This window comes from Scyliorhinus canicula, chromosome 8 (assembly GCF_902713615.1).
Source record: "Scyliorhinus canicula chromosome 8, sScyCan1.1, whole genome shotgun sequence".
NCBI lineage: Eukaryota > Metazoa > Chordata > Chondrichthyes > Carcharhiniformes > Scyliorhinidae > Scyliorhinus > Scyliorhinus canicula.
In genome coordinates, this window is record NC_052153.1 from 199759028 (window position 1) to 199778352 (window position 19325).

The 19325-nt window shown below is 48.0% G+C and overlaps 1 protein-coding gene across 1 annotated transcript in view; it reads left to right on the top strand.

The window, feature by feature from the left end:
* LOC119969965 (WD repeat-containing protein 70) overlaps positions 1–19325 on the top strand; it is a 232289-nt gene that overhangs the window by 79251 nt on the left and 133713 nt on the right. Inside the window, exons 2-3 of the mRNA XM_038803933.1 lie at positions 7265–7387; positions 7549–7648. Of these exons, the coding sequence (XP_038659861.1) occupies positions 7265–7387; positions 7549–7648 (223 nt within the window). The remainder of the gene's footprint in view (positions 1–7264; positions 7388–7548; positions 7649–19325) is intronic.

Sequence of the window (19325 nt, forward strand, 5' to 3'; positions counted from 1 at the left end):
TGCTGGGACCACAACTTTTCACAATATACACCAATGATCTGGAAGATGGTACTAAAGGCACTGTTGCTAAGTTTGCAGATGGTGGGGGCATGGAATGCACTGCCTGTGGAAGTAGTTGAGTCGGAAACATTAGGGACCTTCAAGCGGCTATTGGATAGGTACATGGATTACGGTAGAATGATGGAGTGTAGGTTCATTTGTTCTTAAGGACAGCACAGTAGCACAGTGGTTAGCACAGTTGCTTCAGAGCTCCAGGGTCCCAGGTTTGATTCCGGCTTGGGTCACTGTCTGTCCGGAGTCTGCACATCCTCCCCGTGTGTGCGTGGGTTTCCTCCGGGTGTTCCGGCTTCCTCCCACAGTCCAAAGATGTGCAGGTTGGGTGGATTGGCCATGATAAATCGCCCTTAGTGTCCAAAATTGCCCTTAGTGTTGGGTGGGGTTGCTAGGTTATGGGGATAGGGTGGAGGTGTTGACCTTGGATAGTGTGCCCTTTCCAAGAGCTGGTGCAGAATCGATGGGCCGAATGGCCTCCTGCACTGTAAATTCTGTTATAATCTATGATTAATCTAGGATAAAGGTTCGGCACATCGTGGGCGGAAGAGCCTGTTCTGTGCTGTATTTTTCTATGTTCTATGATATAAATATCTGTCGAGGGATAGGTAGTATTGAGGAAGCAAGGGGGCTGCAGAAGGACATGGACAGGCTAGGAGAGTGGGCAATGAAGTGGCAGATGGAATACAACGTGGAATTTAGGCATAGACTATTTTCTAAATGGGGAAATGCTTCGGAAATCAGAAGCACAAAGGACTTGGGAGTTCTTGTTCACGATTCTCTTCAAGTTAACGTGCAGATTTAGTCGGCAGTTTAGGGGCAGCACGGTGGTTAGCATAAATGCTTCACAGCTCCAGGGTCCCAGGTTCGATTCCCGGCTGGGTCACTGTCTGTGCGGAGTCTGTACGTCCTCCCCGTGTGTGCGTGGGTTTCCTCCGGGTGCTCCGGTTTCCTCCCACAGTCCAAAGATGAGCGGCTTAGGTGGATTGGCCATGCTAAATTGCCCGTAGTGTCCTAAAAAGTAAGGTTAAGGGGGGGGTTGTTGGGTTACGGGTATAGGGTGGATACGTGGGTTTGAGTAGGGTGATCATTGCTCGGCACAACATCGAGGGCCGAAGGGCCTGTTCTAGAACATAGAACGATACAGCGCAGTACAGGCCCTTCGGCCCTCGATGTTGCACCGACATGGAAAAAATCTAAAGGCCATCTATCCTACACTATGCCCTTATCATCCATATGCTTATCCAATAAATTTTTTAATGCCCTCAATGTTGGCGTGTTCACTACTGTTGCAGGTAGGGCATTCCACGGCCTCACCACTCTTTGCGTAAAAAACCCACCTCTGACCTTTGTCCTATATCTATTACCCCTCAATTTAAGGCTATGTCCCCTCGTGCTAGCCACCTCCATCCGCGGGAGAAGGCTCTCGCTGTCCACCCAATCTAACCCTCTGATCATTTTGTATGCCTCTATTAAGTCACCTCTTAACCTTCTTCTCTCTAACGAAAACAACCTCAAGTCCATCAGCCTTTCCTCATAAGATTTTCCCTCCATACCAGGCAACATCCTGGTAAATCTCCTCTGCACCCGTTCCAAAGCTTCCACGTCCTTCCTATAATGAGGCGACCAGAACTGTACGCAATACTCCAAATGCGGTCGTACTAGAGTTTTGTACAACTGCAACATGACCTCATGGCTCCGGAACTCAATCCCTCTACCAATAAAGGCCAACACACCATAGGCCTTCTTCACAACCCTATCAATCTGGGTGGCAACTTTCAGGGATCTATGTACATGGACACCGAGATCCCTCTACTCATCCACACTACCAAGAATTTTACCATTAGCCAAATATTCCGCATTTCTGTTATTCTTTCCAAAGTGAATCACCTCACACTTCTCCACATTAAACTCCATTTGCCACCTCTCAGCCCAGCTCTGCAGCTTATCTATGTCCCTCTGTAACCTGCAACATCCTTCCGCACTGTCTACAACTCCACCGACTTTAGTGTCGTCTGCAAATTTACTCACCCATCCTTCTGCGCCCTCCTCTAGGTCATTTATAAAAATGACAAACAGCAACGGCCCCAGAACAGATCCTTGTGGTACGCCACTCGTAACTGAACTCCATTCTGAACATTTCCCATCAACTACCACTCTCTGTCTTCTTTCAACTAGCCAATTTCTGATCCACATCTCTAAATCACCCTCAATCCCCAGCCTCCGTATTTTCCGCAATAGCCGACCGTGGGGAACCTTATCAAACGCTTTACTGAAATCCATATACACCACATCAACTGCTCTACCCTCGTCTACCTGTTCAGTCACCTTCTCAAAGAACTCGATAAGGTTTGTGAGGCATGACCTACCCTTCACAAAACCATGCTGACTGTCCCTAATCATATTATTCCTATCTAGATGATTATAAATCATATCTTTTATAATGCTCTCCAAAGACTTTACCCACCACAGACGTTAGGCTCACCGGCCTATAGTTACCGGGGTTATCTCTACTCCCCTTCTTGAACAAAGGGACCACATTTGCTATCCTCCAGTCCTCTGGCACTATACCTAAAAATCAAAGCTAAAGGCTCAGCAATCTCTTCCCTGGCTTCCCAGAGAATCCTAGGATAAATCCCATCCGGCCCCGGGGACTTATCTATTTTCACTTTGTCCAGAATTGCCAACACTTCTTCCCTACGCACCTCAATGCCATCTATTCTAATAGCCTGGGTCTCAGCATTCTCCTCCACAATATTATCTTTTTCTTGAGTGAATACTGACGAAAAGTATTCATTTAGTATCTCGCTTATCTCCTCAGCCTCCACACACAACTTCCCACCACTGTCCTTGACTGGCCCTACTCTTACCCTAGTCATTCTTTTATTCCTGACATACCTATAGAAAGCTTTTGGGTTTTCCTTGATCCTACCTGCCAAAGACTTCTCATGTCCCCTCCTTGCTCGTCTCAGCTCTCTCTTTAGATCCTTCCTCGCTTCCTTGTAACTATCAAGCGCCCCAACTGAAACTTCACGCCTCATCTTCACATAGGCCTCCTTCTTCCTCTTAACAAGAGATTCCACTTCTTTGGTAAACCACGGTTCCCTCGCTCGACCCCTTCTTCCCTGCCTGACTGGTACGTACTTATCAAGAACATGCAATAGCTGTTCCTTGAACAAGCTCCACATATCCAGTGTACCCAACCCTTGCAGCCTACTTCTCCAACCAACACATCCTAAGTCATATCTAATGGCATCATAATTGCCCTTCCCCCAGCTATAACTCTTGCCCTGTGGGGTATACTTATCCCTTTCCATCACTAACGTAAAGGTCACCGAATTGTGGTCACTGTTTCCAAAGTGCTCACCTACCTCCAGATCTAACACCTGGCCTGGTTCATTACACAAAACCAAATCCAATGTGGCTTCGCCTCTTGTTGGCCTGTCAACATATTGTGTCAGGAAACCCTCCTGCACACATTGTACAAAGAATGACCCATCTAATGTACTCGAACTATATCTTTTCCAGTCAATATTTGGAAAGTTAAAGTCTCCCATAACAACTACCCTGTTACTTTCGCTCTTTTCCAGAATCATCTTCGCCATCCTTTCCTCTACATCCCTAGAACTATTAGGTGGCCTATAGAAAACTCCCAACAGGGTGACCTCTCCTTTCCTGTTTCTAACCTCAGCCCATACTACCTCAGAAGAAGAGTCCCCATCTAGCATCCTTTCCGCCACCGTAATACTGTCCTTGACTAGCAGCGCCACACCTCCCCCTCTTTTGCCCCCTTCTCTGAGCTTACTAAAACACCTAAACCCCGGAACCTGCAACAACCATTCCTGTCCCTGCTCTATCCATGTCTCTGAAATGGCCACAACATCGAAGTCCCAGGTACCAACCCATGCTGCCAGTTCCCCTACCTTATTTCGTATACTCCTGGCATTGAAGTAGACACACTTCAAACCACCTACCTGAACACTGGCACCCTCCTGCGAAGTCAAATTTGTGCTCCTGACCTCTATACTCTCAATCTCCCGTACCCCAAAACTACAATCCAGGTTCCCATGCCCCTGCTGAATTAGTTTAAACCCCCCCAAAGAGCACTAACAAATCTCCCCCCCAGGATTTTGGTGCCCCTCAGGTTCAGATGTAGACCATCCTGTCTATAGAGGTCCCACCTTCCCCAGAAAGAGCCCCAGTTATCCAGAAATCTGAATCCCTCCCGCCTGCACCATCCCTGTAGCCACGTGTTTAATTGCTCTCTCTCCCTATTCCTCATCTCACTATCACGTGGCACGGGCAACAACCCAGAGATAACAACTCTGTTTGTTCTCGCTCTGAGCTTCCATCCTAGCTCCCTAAAGGCCTGCCTGACATCCTTGTCCCCTTTCCTACCTATGTCGTTAGTGCCAATGTGGACTACGACTTGGGGCTGCTCTCCCTCCCCCTTAAGGACCCGGAAAACACGATCCGAGACACCACGTACCCTTGCACCTGGGAGGCAACATACCAAACGTGAGTCTCTCTCGCTCCCACAAAATCTCCTATCTGTGCCCCTGACTATTGAGTCCCCAATTACTAATGTTCTACTCCTTTCCACCCTTCCCTTCCGAGCAACAGGGACAGACTCCGTGCCAGAGGCCCGTACCCCATGGCTTACCCCTGGTAAGTCGTCCCCCCCACAAGTATCCAAAACGGTATACTTGTTACTCAGGGGAACGACTGCAGGGGGTCCCTGCACTGACTGCTTCTTCCCAGTCCCTCTTACAGTTACCCATCTATCTCCAGTCTTTGGTGTAACTACTTCCCTGAAGCTCCTATCTATGACCCCCTCTGCCTCCCGAATGATCCGAAGTTCATCCAGCTCAAGCTCCAGGTCCCTAACACGGTTTTTGAGGAGCTGGAGTTGGGTGCACTTCCCACAGATGAAATCAGCAGGGACACTGACGGCGTCCCTCACCTCAAACATTCTGCAGGAGGAGCATTGTACTGCCTTCCCTGACATCACCTCTAGATTTAAAAAAAACAAGAAAAAGAAAAAGAAAGGAAGAGCTTACCTGATATTACCTCAAACCCTGCTCCCGCTGAAAGGTAAGCAAATTTAAAGGCACTCACTCACCTTCACGACAGGCCCCTGCTCCCGCTTCCCAACCACCGTGGGGTGGGGGGGGTTGGTTAGAGGAGGAGGTAGGGTGGGAAACACTCACAAAGTGTTTCGGGTTTAACTGTCACTTGCCAACAGCCTCTCCACAAACCACCTTCAACTTCGGCTGACCGCACTGCACGTATGCAAATTTCCCCAGAACAGCTGATCAGTAGCTCTGCTCTGCTGCCCTCTGCTGGATGATTGCCTTCACTCAAACTCCTCGGGTCTCCTTCGCAGATTCACCTTCAACTTCGGCTGACCGCACTGCACGTATGCAAATTTCCCCAGAACAGCTGATCAGTAGCTCTGCTCTGCTGCCCTCTGCTGGATGATTGCCTTCACTCAAACTCCTCGGGTCTCCTTCGCAGATTCACCTTCAACTTCGGCTGACCGCACTGCACGTATGCAAATTTCCCCAGAACAGCTGATCAGTAGCTCTGCTCTGCTGCCCTCTGCTGGATGATTGCCTTCACTCAAACTCCTCGGGTCTCCTTCGCAGATTCACCTTCAACTTCGGCTGACCGCACTGCACGTATGCAAATTTCCCCAGAACAGCTGATCAGTAGCTCTGCTCTGCTGCCCTCTGCTGGATGATTGCCTTCACTCAAACTCCTCGGGTCTCCTTCGCAGATTCACCTTCAACTTCGGCTGACCGCACTGCACGTATGCAAATTTCCCCAGAACAGCTGATCAGTAGCTCTGCTGCCCTCTGCTGGATGATTGCCTTCACTCAAACTCCTCGGGTCTCCTTCGCAGATTCACCTTCAACTTTGGCTGACCGCACTGCACGTATGCAAATTTCCCCAGAACAGCTGATCAGTAGCTCTGCTCTGCTGCCCTCTGCTGGATGATTGCCTTCACTCAAACTCCTCGGGTCTCCTTCGCAGATTCACCTTCAACTTCGGCTGACCGCACTGCACGTATGCAAATTTCCCCAGAACAGCTGATCAGTAGCTCTGCTCTGCTGCCCTCTGCTGGATGATTGCCTTCACTCAAACTCCTCGGGTCTCCTTCGCAGATTCACCTTCAACTTCGGCTGACCGCACTGCACGTATGCAAATTTCCCCAGAACAGCTGATCAGTAGCTCTGCTCTGCTGCCCTCTGCCTTCTTGTAGGAAAAATGTTCTGTGCTGTATTGTGCTGTATTGTTCTAAGTTAAGGAGGCAAATGCAATGTTAGCATTCAAGTCGAGAGGGCTAGAATACAAGACCAGGGATGTACTTCTGAGGCTGTATAAGGCTCTGGTCAGACCTCATTTGGAGTATTGAGAGCAGTTTTGGGCCCCGGATATAAGGAAGGATGTGTTGGATTTGGAAAGGGTCCAGGGGAGGTTCAGAAGAATGATCCCTGGAATGAAGAGCTTGTCGTATGAGGAATGGTTGAGGACTCTGGGTCTGTACTTGTTGGAGTTTTGAAGGACGGGGTCGGGGGGGGGGGGGATCTTATTGAAACTTACAGGATACTGCGAGGCCTGGATAGAGTGGACGTGGAGAGGATGTTTCCACTTGTAGGAAAAACTAGAAGCAGAGGACACCATCTCAGACTAAAGGGACGATCCTTTAAAACAGAGATGAGGAGGAATTTCTTCAGCCAGAGGGTGGTGAATCTGTGGAACTCTTTGCCGCAGAAGGCTGCGGGGCCAAATCACTGAGTGTCTTTAAGACAGAGATAGATAGGTTCTTGATTAATAAGGGGATCAGGGGCTATGGGGAGAAGGCAGGAGAACGGAGATGAGAAAAATATCAGTCATGATTGAATGGCGGAGCAGACCCGATGGGCCGAGTGGTCTAATTCTGCTCCTGTGTCTTATGGGAGTTTCAGGCCAGATTATGGGCCCAAATCTTTGCAGTTTTGAACCCACGTTAGTGAGATTGTTGACACTGAACCTCAGCTAACAGCCAAAGATTAACAATGCTTTTCAGTTGGATATCATTCCAGGTGTTTGACCTGCTGCTCGGCCCATTTCTGTTGTTATGTTATTTTGTGTTTTGACCTTTCAAGATGTGATTGCAGTGATTTGTGAATGGCCCAGTGAAGTACCTGAGCAGTTGTGTATGTTAAAGTAACACTAAATAAATGCAATTTGTTGTTGTTTCTCCCAGGGAAGAAGGCCAGAACCTTTGACTTGGAGGCTATATTTGAGCAGACTCGTCGGACTGCCATTGAGAGGAGCAGGAAAGTGCTGGGTAAGACCCGGATTGTGGCTGGTGCCTCGTGTCCAGGCACTGGTTTGTGAATCTTCTGATATATTTACAAGCCAGTTAATCTGGAGTCTTCGCTCAGTCATTGTGATGCTTGGCTTGCTTCCTACTTGCTTTATCCGAACATGTGATTTTTTTTTCCTCAGAGGAGGAGGAGAGGAGTGTGGATGGATCCCAAGACCCGCCAAGCTGCTCCGGGAGATCAGATTCCCCCACTAGGAAAGGCCACTCTGGACACTCTGCAAGGTAGTAACCAAACCAGCCCCTTCCTGCTCACCCCTGTGTGGGTGTGTTTGTGCGCATAGAACATAGAACACTACAGCGCAGTACGGGCCCTTCGGCCCTCGATGTTGCGCCGACCTGTGAAACCATCTGAAGCCTATCTGACCTACACTATTCCATTTTCATCCATATGTCTATCCAGTGACCACTTAAATGCCCTTAAAGTTGGCGAGTCTACTACTGTTGCAGGCAGGGCGTTCCACACCCCTACTACTCTCTGAGTAAAGAAACTACCTCTGACATCTGTCCTATATCTCTCACCCCTCAATTTAAAGCTATGTCCCCTCGTGTTGGTCATCACCATCCGAGGAAAAAGACTCTCACTGTCCACCCTATCTAACCCTCTGACTATCTTATATGTCTCTATTAAGTCACCGCTCAGCCTTCTCCTCTCTAACGAAAACAACCTCAATTCCCTGAGCCTTTCCTCATAAGACCTTCCCTCCATACCAGGCAACATCCTAGTAAATCTCCTCTGAACCCTTTCCAAAGCTTCCACATCCTTCCTATAATGTGGTGACCAGAACTGCACGCAGTACTCCAGGTGTGGACGCACCAGAGTTATGTACAGCTGCAGCATGACCTTGTGGTTCCGAAACCCAATCCCCCTGCTTATAAAGGCTAGCACACCATATGCCTTCTTAACAGCCCTATTAACCTGGGTGGCAACTTTCAGGGATTTATGCACCTGGATGCCGAGATCTCTCTGTTCAGCTACACTACCAAGAATCTTACCATTAGCGCAGTACTCTGCATTCCTGTTACTCCTTCCAAAGTGAACCACCTCACACTTTTCCACATTAAACTCCATTTGCCACCTCTCAGCCCAGCTCTGCAGCTTATCTATGTCCCTCTGTATCCTATAACATCCTTCAGCACTATCCACAACTCCACCGACCTTCATGTCATCTGCAAATTTACTAACCCATCCTTCTACACCCTCTTCCAGGTCATTTATAAAAATGACAAACAGCAGTGGCCCCAAAACAGATCCTTGCGGTACACCACTAGTAACTGAACTCCAGGATGAACATTTGCCATCAACCACCACCCTCTGTCTTCTTTCAGCTAGCCAATTACTGATCCAAACCGCTAAATCACCTTCAATCCCATACTTCTGTATTTTCTGCAATAGCCTACCGTGGGGAACCTTATCAAACGCCTTACTGAAACCCATATACACCACATCAAACGCTTTACTCTCATCCATCTGTTTGGTCACCTTCTCAAAACACTCAATAAGGTTTGTGAGGCATGACCTACCCTTCACAAAACCGTGTTGAGTATCGCTAATCAACTTGTTCTTTTCAAGATGATTATAAACCCTATCATAACCTTTTCCAACATTTTACCCACAAGGCTCACAGGTCTATAATTACCAGGGTTGTCTCTACTCCCCTTCTTGAACAAGGAGACAACATTTGCTATCCTCCAGTCTTCCGGCACTATTCCTGTCGACAAAGATGACATAAAGATCAAGGACAAAGGCTCTGCAATCTCCTCCCTGGCGTCCCAGAGAATCCTAGGATAAACCCCATCTAGCCCAGGGGACTTATCTATTTTTACACTTTCCAAAATTGCTAACACCTCCTCCTTGTGAACCTCAGTATGTAAATAGTCCAACTCGGGAAGGGGCCATACTAGACCTGGTATTGGAGAATGATCCCAGTCAGGTGGTTGACGTTTCAGTCGGCGATTACTTTGGGAATAGCGTTCACAATTCCATAAATTTTAGAATACTCATGGACAAAAACGAGAGTGGTCCTAAAGGAAGAGTGATAAATTGGGGAAAGGCCAACTATAACAAAATGTGGATTGGGAGCAGCTGTTTAAGGGTAAATCCACATTTGAAACGTGGGAGTCTTTTAAGGAAAGGTTGATTAGAGTGCAGGACAGACATGTTCCTGTGAAAATGAGAGATAGAAATGGCAAGATTAGGGAACCATGGATGACGGGTGGAATTGTGAGACTAGCTAAGATGAAAAAGGAAGCATACATAAGATCGAGGCGTCTCAAAACTGATGAAGCTTTGGAGGAATATCAGGAAAGTAGGACAAATATCAAACGCGCAATAAAGAGGGCTAAAAGGGGTCATGAAATATCTTTGGCTAACAGGGTTAAGGAAAATCCCAAAGCCTTTTATTCGTATATAAGGAGCAAGAGGGTAACTAGAGAAAGGATTGGCCCACTCAAAGACAAAAGAGGGAATTTATGCGTGGAGTCAGAGGAAATGAGTGAGATTCTTAATGAGTACTTTGCATCGGTATTCACCAAGGAGAGGGACATGATGGATGTTGAGGCTAGGGATGGATGTTTAAATACTCTCGGTCATGTTGGCATAAGGAAGGGGGAGGTTTTGGGTATTCTAAAAGGCATTAAGGTGGACAAGTCCCCAGGACCGGGTGGTATCTATCCCAGGTTACTGAGGGAAGCGAGGGACGAAATAGCTGGGGCCTTAACAGATATCTTAGCAGAATCCTTAAGCACGGGTGAGGTCCCAGAGGACTGGAGAATTGCTAATGTTGTCCCTTTGTTTAAGAAGGGTAGCAGGGATAATCCAGGGAATTATAGATCTGTGAGCTTGACGTCAGTGGTAGGCAAACTGTTGGAGAAGATACTGAGGGATAGGATAGAACATATAACATAGAACAGTACAGCACAGAACAGGCCCTTCGGCCCTCAATGTTGTGCCGAGCCATGATCACCCTACTCAAACCCACGTATCCACCCTATACCCGTAACCCAACAACCCCCCCCCCTTAACCTTACTTTTATTAGGACACTATGGGCAATTTAGCATGGCCAATCCACCTAACCCGCACATCTTTGGACTGTGGGAGGAAACCGGAGCACCCGGAGGAAACCCACGCACACGGTGAGGACGTGCAGACTCCACACAGACAGTGACCCAGCCGGGAATCGAACCTGGGACCCTGGAGCTGTGAAGCATTTATGCTAACCACCATGCTACCCTGCTGCCCCCAAATCTATTCACATTTGGAAGAAAATAGACTTATCAGTGATAGGCAGCATGGTTTTGTGCAGGGAAGGTCATGTCTTACAAACTTAATAGAATTCTTTGAGGAAGTGACAAAGTTAATTGATGAGGGAAGGGCTGTAGAAGTCATATACATGGACTTCAGTGAAGCATGTGATAAAGTTTCCCGTGGCAGGTTGATGGAAAAAGTGAAGTCGTATGGGGTTCAGGGTGTACTAGCTAGATGGAAAAAGAACTGGCTGGGCAACAGGAGACAGGGAGTAGTGGTGGAAGGGAGTGTCTCAAAATGGAGAAAGGTGACTAGTGGTGTTCCACAGGGATCCGTGCTCGAACTACTGTTGTTTGTGATATACATAAATAATCTGGACGAAGGTAGAAGTGGTCTGATGAGCAAGTTTGCAGATGATACTAAGATTGGTGGAGTTGCAGATAGCGAGGAGGACTGTCAGAGAATACAGCAGAATAAAGATAGATTGGAGAGTTGGGCAGAGAAATGGCAGATGGTGTTCAATCCAGGCAAATGCGAGGTGATACATTTTGGAAGATCTAACTTGAGCAGACTATATGGTCAATGGAAGAGTCCTGGGGAAAATTGATGTACAGAGAAATCTGGGAGTTCAGGTCCATTGTACCCTGAAGATGGCAACACAGGTCGATAAGAGTGGTCAAGAAGGCATACAGCATGCTTGCCTTCATCGGACGGGGTATTGAGTACAAGAGTCGGCAGGTCATGTTACAGTTCTTTCGGACTTTGGTTAGGCCGCATTTGGAATACTGCGTGCAGTTCTGGTCGCCACATTACCAGAAGGATGTGGATGCTTTAGAGAGGGTGCAAAGGAGGTTGCCTGGTATGGAGGGTGCTAGCTATGAAGAAAGGTTGAGTAGATTAGGATTGTTTTCATTAGCAAGACGGAGGTTGAGGGGAGACCTGATTGAGGTCTTCAAAATTATGAGAGGTATGGACAGGGTGGATAGCAACAAGCTTTTTCCAAGAGTGGGGGTGTCAGTTACAAGGGGTCACGATTTCAAGGTGAGAGGGGAAAAGTTTAAGGGAGATGTGCGTGGAAAGTTTTTTACGCAGAGGGTGGTGGGTGCCTGGAATGCTTTGCCAGCGGAGGTGGTAGAGGCGGGCATGATAGCATCATTTAAGATGCATCTGGACAGATATATGAACGGGTGGGGAACAGAGAGAAGTGGACCTTGGAAAATAGGGGACAGGTTTAGATAAAGGATCTGGATCGGCGCAGGCTGGGAGGGCCGAAGGGCCTGTTCCTGTGCTGTAATTTTCTTTGTTCTTCTTTTGGGTACATATTGGTACCAACGATATTGGAGAAGTAAGGATGAGGTCCTTCAAGCAGAATTTATGGAGCCAGGAAGTAGATTAAATGGTATTTATTTTAATGCAAGGAGTCTGGCAAACAAGGCAGATGAATTGAGGGTGCAAATTAAACCATATAGCTGGTTTAGCTCACCAGGCTAAATCGCTGGCTTTTAAAGCAGACCAAGCAGGCCAGCAGCACGGTTCAATTCCTGTACCAGCCTCCCCGGACAGGCACCGGAATGTGGCGACTAGGGGCTTTTCACAGTAACTTCATTGAAGCCTACTCGTGACAATAAGCGATTTTCATTTCATTTTCATGATGTCATTGCTGTCACCTTGACGTGGTTGAGAGAGGGGCAGGATTGGCAGCTCAATATTCCAGGATACAGGATCTTCAGGCGAGACAGGGAAGAGGTAAAAAAGGAGGGGGTGTCGGAATTTTGATCAGGGAATAAATTACAGCAGTAAGGAGGAATGAATCTTAGACTCTTCAACTGAAGCCATGAGGTAGAACTTAAAAACCAGAAAGGAGCAATCACATTGGTGGGAGTGTTCTATAGGCCCCCTAACAGTCCGAGAGAAATAGAAGAGCAGATATTTTGGCAAATTTCAGAGAAGTGTAAAAGTAATACACTTGAGAAAGGACGTACTGGCGCTGGAGGGTGTGCAGAGGAGATTCACTAGGTTAATCCCAGACCTGAAGGGGTTGGATTATGAGGAGAGGTTGAGTAGACTGGGACTGTACTCATTGGAATTTAGAAGATTGTTCCAGATTGGAAAAGAACAAGGATGGGCCTGAGATCTAAACTGGGGGAAGGCCAGATATGACCTTGGGGTCTATGTTAATAGATCTTTGAAAGTTGCCGCTCAAGTGGATAGAGCTATGAAGAATGCCTATGGTGTGTTAGCGTTCATTAGCAGAGGGATTGAATTTAAGAGCTGTGAGGTGATGTTGCAGCTGTACAAAACCTTGGTACGGCCACATTTGGAGTACTGTGTGCAGTTCTGGTCGCCTCATTTTAGGAAGGATGTGGAAGCTTTGGAAAAGGTGCCAATGAGTTTTACCAGGATGTTGCCTCGAATGGAGAGTAGATCACACGAGGAAAGGTTGAGGGTGCTAGGCCGTTTCTCATTAGAACGGAGAAGGATGAGGGGGCGACTTGATAGAGGTTTATAAGATGATCAGGGGAATAGATAGAGTAGGCAGTCAGAGACTTTTTCCCCGGGTGGAACAAACCATTACAAGGGGACATAAATTTAAGGTGAATGGTGGAAGATATAGGGGGGATGTGAGAGGTAGGTTCTTTACCCAGAAAGGTTGAGTAGATTAGGATTGTTTTCGTTGGAAAGATGGAGGTTGAGGGGGGACCTGATTGAGGTCTACAAAATTATGAGAGGTATAGACAGGGTGGATAGCAACAAGCTTTTCCCAAGAGTGGGGGTGTCAGTTACAAGGGGTCACGATTTCAGAGTGAGAGGGGGAAAGTTTAAGGGAGATGTGCATGGAAAGTTTTTTACGCAGAGGGTGGTGGGTGCCTGGAACGCTTTACCAGCGGAGGTGGTAGAGGCGGGCACGATAGCATCATTTAAGAAGCATCTAGACGGGTATATGAATGGGCGGGAACAGAGGGAAGTAGACCTTGGAAAATAGGAGACAGGTTTAGATAAAGGATCTGGATCGGCGCAGGCTGGGAGGGCCGAAGGGCCTGTTCCTGTGCTGTAATTTTCTTTGTTCTTTGTTCTTAGTAGTGGGGGCATGGAATGCACTGCCTGTGGAAGTAGTTGAGTCGGAAACATTAGGGACCTTCAAGCGGCTATTAGATAGGTACATGGATTATGGTAGAATGATGGAGTGTAGATTGATTTATTCTTAATCTAGGACAAAAATTTGGTACAACATCGTGGGCCGAAGGGCCTGTTCTGTGCTGTATTTTTCTATGTTCTATGATTTGGCCAGAGTGGACAGGGAGCAGACACTGTTAGATAAATCTATAACAGGACAGTGGGACACATTCAAGAAGGAAATGGGAATGCAGGGCCAACAGGTTCCAATCAAGAAAAAGGATGGGACCAACAAATCGAGTGAACCCTGGATATCGAGGGATATACAGCATTGGATCAGGATAAAACAAATCATAGAATTTACAGTGCAGAAGGAGGCCATTCGGCCCATCGAGTCTGCACCCGCTCTTGGAAAGAGCACCCTACCCAAGGTGCTCAATCCCCCTATCCTCCACCCTATCCCCATAATCCAGCAACCCCATCTACATTTTTGGAGACTAAGGGCAATTTATCATTGTCAATCCACCTAACCTGCACATCTTTGGACTGTGGGAGGAAACCGGAGCACCCGGAGGAAACCCACGCACACAAGGAGAACATGCAGACAGTGACCCAAGCGGGAATCGAACCTGGGACTCTAGCGCTATGAAGACACAGTGCTAACCACTGTGCTACCGTATTGCCCTTATAGAACATAGAACGATACAGCGCAGTACAGGCCCTTCGGCCCTCGATGTTGCACCGACATGGAAAAAAAAAACTAAAGGCCATCTAACCTACACTATGCCCTTATCATCCATATGCTTATCCAATAAATTTTTAAATGCCCTCAATGTTGGCGAGTTCACTACTGTTGCAGGTAGGGCATTCCACGGCCTCACCACTCTTTGCGTAAAAAACCCACCTCTGACCTCTGTCCTATATCTATTACCCCTCAATTTAAGGCTATGTCCCCTCGTGCTAGCCACCTCCATCCGCGGGAGAAGGCTCTCGCTGTCCACCCTATCTAACCCTCTGATCATTTTGTATGCCTCTATTAAGTCACCTCTTAACCTTCTTCTCTCTAACGAAAACAACCTGAAGTCCATCAGCCTTTCCTCATAAGATTTTCCCTCCATACCAGGCAACATCCTGGTAAATCTCCTCTGCACCCTTTCCAAAGCTTCCACGTCCTTCCTATAATGAGGCGACCAGAACTGTACGCAATACTCCAAATGCGGCCGTACCAGAGTTTTGTACAACTGCAACATGACCTCATGGCTCCGGAACTCAATCCCTCTACCAATAAAGGCCAACACACCATAGGCCTTCTTCACAACCCTATCAACCTGGGTGGCAACTTTCAGGGATCTATGTACATGGACACCGAGATCCCTCTGCTCATCCACACTACCAAGAATTTTACCATTAGCCAAATATTCTGCATTCCTGTTATTCTTTCCAAAGTGAATCACCTCACACTTCTCCACATTAAACTCCATTTGCCACCTCTCAGCCCAGCTCTGCAGCTTATCTATGTCCCTCTGTAACCTGCAACATCCTTCCGCACTGTCTACAACTCCACCGACTTTAGTGTCGTCTGCAAATTTACTCACCCATCCTTCTGCGCCCTCCTCTAGGTCATTTATAAAAATGACAAACAGCAACGGCCCCAGAACAGATCCTTGTGGTACGCCACTCGTAACTGAACTCCATTCTGAACATTTCCCATCAACTACCACTCTCTGTCTTCTTTCAACTAGCCAATTTCTGATCCACATCTCTAAATCACCCTCAATCCCCAGCATCCGTATTTTCTGCAATAGCCGACCGTGGGGAACCTTATCAAACGCTTTACTGAAATCCATATACACCACATCAACTGCTCTACCCTCGTCTACCTGTTCAGTCACCTTCTCAAAGAACTCGATAAGGTTTGTGAGGCATGACCTACCCTTCACAAAAACATGCTGACTATCCCTAATCATATTATTCCTATCTAGATGATTATAAATCGTATCTTTTATAATCCTCTCCAAGACCTTACCCACCACAGACGTTAGGCTCACCGGCCTATAGTTACCGGGGTTATCTCTACACCCCTTCTTGAACAAAGGGACCACATTTGCTATCCTCCAGTCCTCTGGCACTATTCCTGTAGCCAATGATAACCTAAAAATCAAAGCCAAAGGCTCAGCAATCTCTTCCCTGGCTTCCCAGAGAATCCTAGGATAAATCCCATCCGGCCCCGGGGACTTATCTATTTTCACCTTGTCCAGAATTGCCAACACTTCTTCCCTACGCACCTCAATGCCATCTATTCTAATAGCCTGGGTCTCAGCATTCTCCTCCACAATATTATCTTTTTCTTGAGTGAATACTGACGAAAAGTATTCATTTAGTATCTCGCTTATCTCCTCAGCCTCCACACACAACTTCCCACCACTGTCCTTGACTGGCCCTACTCTTACCCTAGTTATTCTTTTATTCCTGACATACCTATAGAAAGCTTTTGGGTTTTCTTTGATCCTACCTGCCAAAGACTTCTCATGTCCCCTCCTTGCTCGTCTCAGCTCTCTCTTTAGATCCTTCCTCGCTTCCTTGTAACTATCAAGCGCCCCAACTGAAACTTCATGCCTCATCTTCACATAGGCCTCCTTCTTCCTCTTAACAAGAGATTCCACTTCTTTGGTAAACCACGGTTCCCTCGCTCGACCCCTTCCTCCCTGCCTGACTGGTACGTACTTATCAAGAACCTGCAATAGCTGTTCCTTGAACAAGCTCCACATATCCAGTGTGCCCAACCCTTGCAGCCTACTTCTCCAACCAACACATCCTAAGTCATGTCTAATGGCATCATAATTGCCCTTCCCCCAGCTATAACTCTTGCCCTGCGGAGTATACTTATCCCTTTCCATCACTAACGTAAAGGTCACCGAATTGTGGTCACTGTTTCCAAAGTGCTCACCTACCTCCAGATCTAACACCTGGCCTGGTTCATTACCCAAAACCAAATCCAATGTGGCCTCGCCTCTTGTTGGCCTGTCAACATATTGTGTCAGGAAACCCTCCTGCACACATTGTACAAAGAACGACCCATCTAATGTACTCGAACTATATCTTTTCCAGTCAATATTTGGAAAGTTAAAGTCTCCCATAACAACTACCCTGTTACTTTCGCTCTTTTCCAGAATCATCTTCGCCATCCTTTCCTCTACATCCCTAGAACTATTAGATGGCCTATAGAAAACTCCCAACAGGGTGACCTCTCCTTTCCTGTTTCTAACCTCAGCCCATACTACCTCAGAAGAAGAGTCCCCATCTAGCATCCTTTCCGCCACCGTAATACTGTCCTTGACTAGCAGCGCCACACCTCCCCCTCTTTTGCCCCCTTCTCTGAGCTTACTAAAACACCTAAACCCCGGAACCTGCAACAACCATTCCTGTCCCTGCTCTATCCATGTCTCTGAAATGGCCACAACGTCGAAGTCCCAGGTACCAACCCATGCTGCCAGTTCCCCTACCTTATTTCGTATACTCCTGGCATTGAAGTAGACACACTTCAAACCACCTACCTGAACACTGGCACCCTCCTGCGAAGTCAAATCTGTGCTCCTGACCTCCATACTCTCAATCTCCCGTACCCCAAAACTACAATCCAGGTTCCCATGCCCCTGCTGAATTAGTTTAAACCCCCCCAAAGAGCACTAACAAATCTCCCCCCCAGGATATTGGTGCCCCTCAGGTTCAGATGTAGACCATCCTGTCTATAGAGGTCCCACCTTCCCCAGAAAGAGCCCCAGTTATCCAGAAATCTGAATCCCTCCCGCCTGCACCATCCCTGTAGCCACGTGTTTAATTGCTCTCTCTCCCTATTCCTCATCTCACTATCACGTGGCACGGGCGACAACCCAGAGATAACAACTCTGTTTGTTCTCGCTCTGAGCTTCCATCCTAGCTCCCTAAAGGCCTGCCTGACATCCTTGTCCCCTTTCCTACCTATGTCGTTAGTGCCAATGTGGACTACGACTTGGGGCTGCTCCCCCTCCCCCTTAAGGACCCGGAAAACACGATCCGAGACATCACTTACCCTTGCACCTGGGAGGCAACATACCAAACGTGAGTCTCTCTCGCTCCCACAAAATCTCCTATCTGTGCCCCTGACTATTGAGTCCCCAATTACTAATGTTCTACTCCTTTCCCCCCTTCCCTTCTGAGCAACAGGGACAGACTCCGTGCCAGAGGCCCGTACCCCATGGCTTACCCCTGGTAAGTCGTCCCCCCCACAAGTATCCAAAACGGTATACTTGTTACTCAGGGGAACGACCGCAGGGGGTCCCTGCACTGACTGCTTCTTCCCAGTCCCTCTTACAGTTACCCATCTATCTCCAGTCTTTGGTGTAACTACTTCCCTGAAGCTCCTATCTATGACCCCCTCTGCCTCCCGAATGATCCGAAGTTCATCCAGCTCAAGCTCCAGGTCCCTAACACGGTTTTTGAGGAGCTGGAGTTGGGTGCACTTCCCACAGATGAAATCAGCAGGGACACTGACGGCGTCCCTCACCTCAAACATTCTGCAGGAGGAGCATTGTACTGCCTTCCCTGACATCACCTCTAGATTTAAAAAAAAAACAAGAAAAAGAAAAAGAAAGGAAGAGCTTACCTGATATTACCTCAAACCCTGCTCCCGCTGAAAGTTAAGCAAATTTAAAGGCACTCACTCACCTTCACGACAGGCCCCTGCTCCCGCTTCCCAACCACCGTGGGGTGGGGGGGGGTTGGTTAGAGGAGGAGGTAGGGTGGGAAACACTCACGAAGTGTTTCGGGTTTAACTGTCACTTGCCAACAGCCCCTCCACAAACCACCTTCAACTTAGGCTGACCGCGCTGCACGTATGCAAATTCCCCCAGAACAGCTGATCAGTAGCTCTGCTCTGCTGCCCTCTGCTGGATGCCCGTCTTCACTCAAACTCCTTGGGTCTCCTTCGCCGGCTCCCCTTCAACTTAGGCTGACCGCACTGCACGTATGCAAATTCCCCCAGAACAGCTGATCAGTAGCTCTGCTCTGCTGCCCTCTGCTGGATGCCCGTCTTCACTCAAACTCCTTGGGTCTCCTTCGCCGGCTCCCCTTCAACTTAGGCTGACCGCACTGCACGTATGCAAATTCCCCCAGAACAGCTGATCAGTAGCTCTGCTCTGCTGCCCTCTGCTGGATGCCCGTCTTCACTCAAACTCCTTGGGTCTCCTTCGCCGGCTCCCCTTCAACTTAGGCTGACCGCACTGCACGTATGCAAATTCCCCCAGAACAGCTGATCAGTAGCTCTGCTCTGCTGCCCTCTGCTGGATGCCCGTCTTCACTCAAACTCCTTGGGTCTCCTTCGCCGGCTCCCCTTCAACTTAGGCTGACCGCACTGCACGTATGCAAATTCCCCCAGAACAGCTGATCAGTAGCTCTGCTCTGCTGCCCTCTGCTGGATGCCCGTCTTCACTCAAACTCCTTGGGTCTCCTTCGCCGGCTCCCCTTCAACTTAGGCTGACCGCACTGCACGTATGCAAATTCCC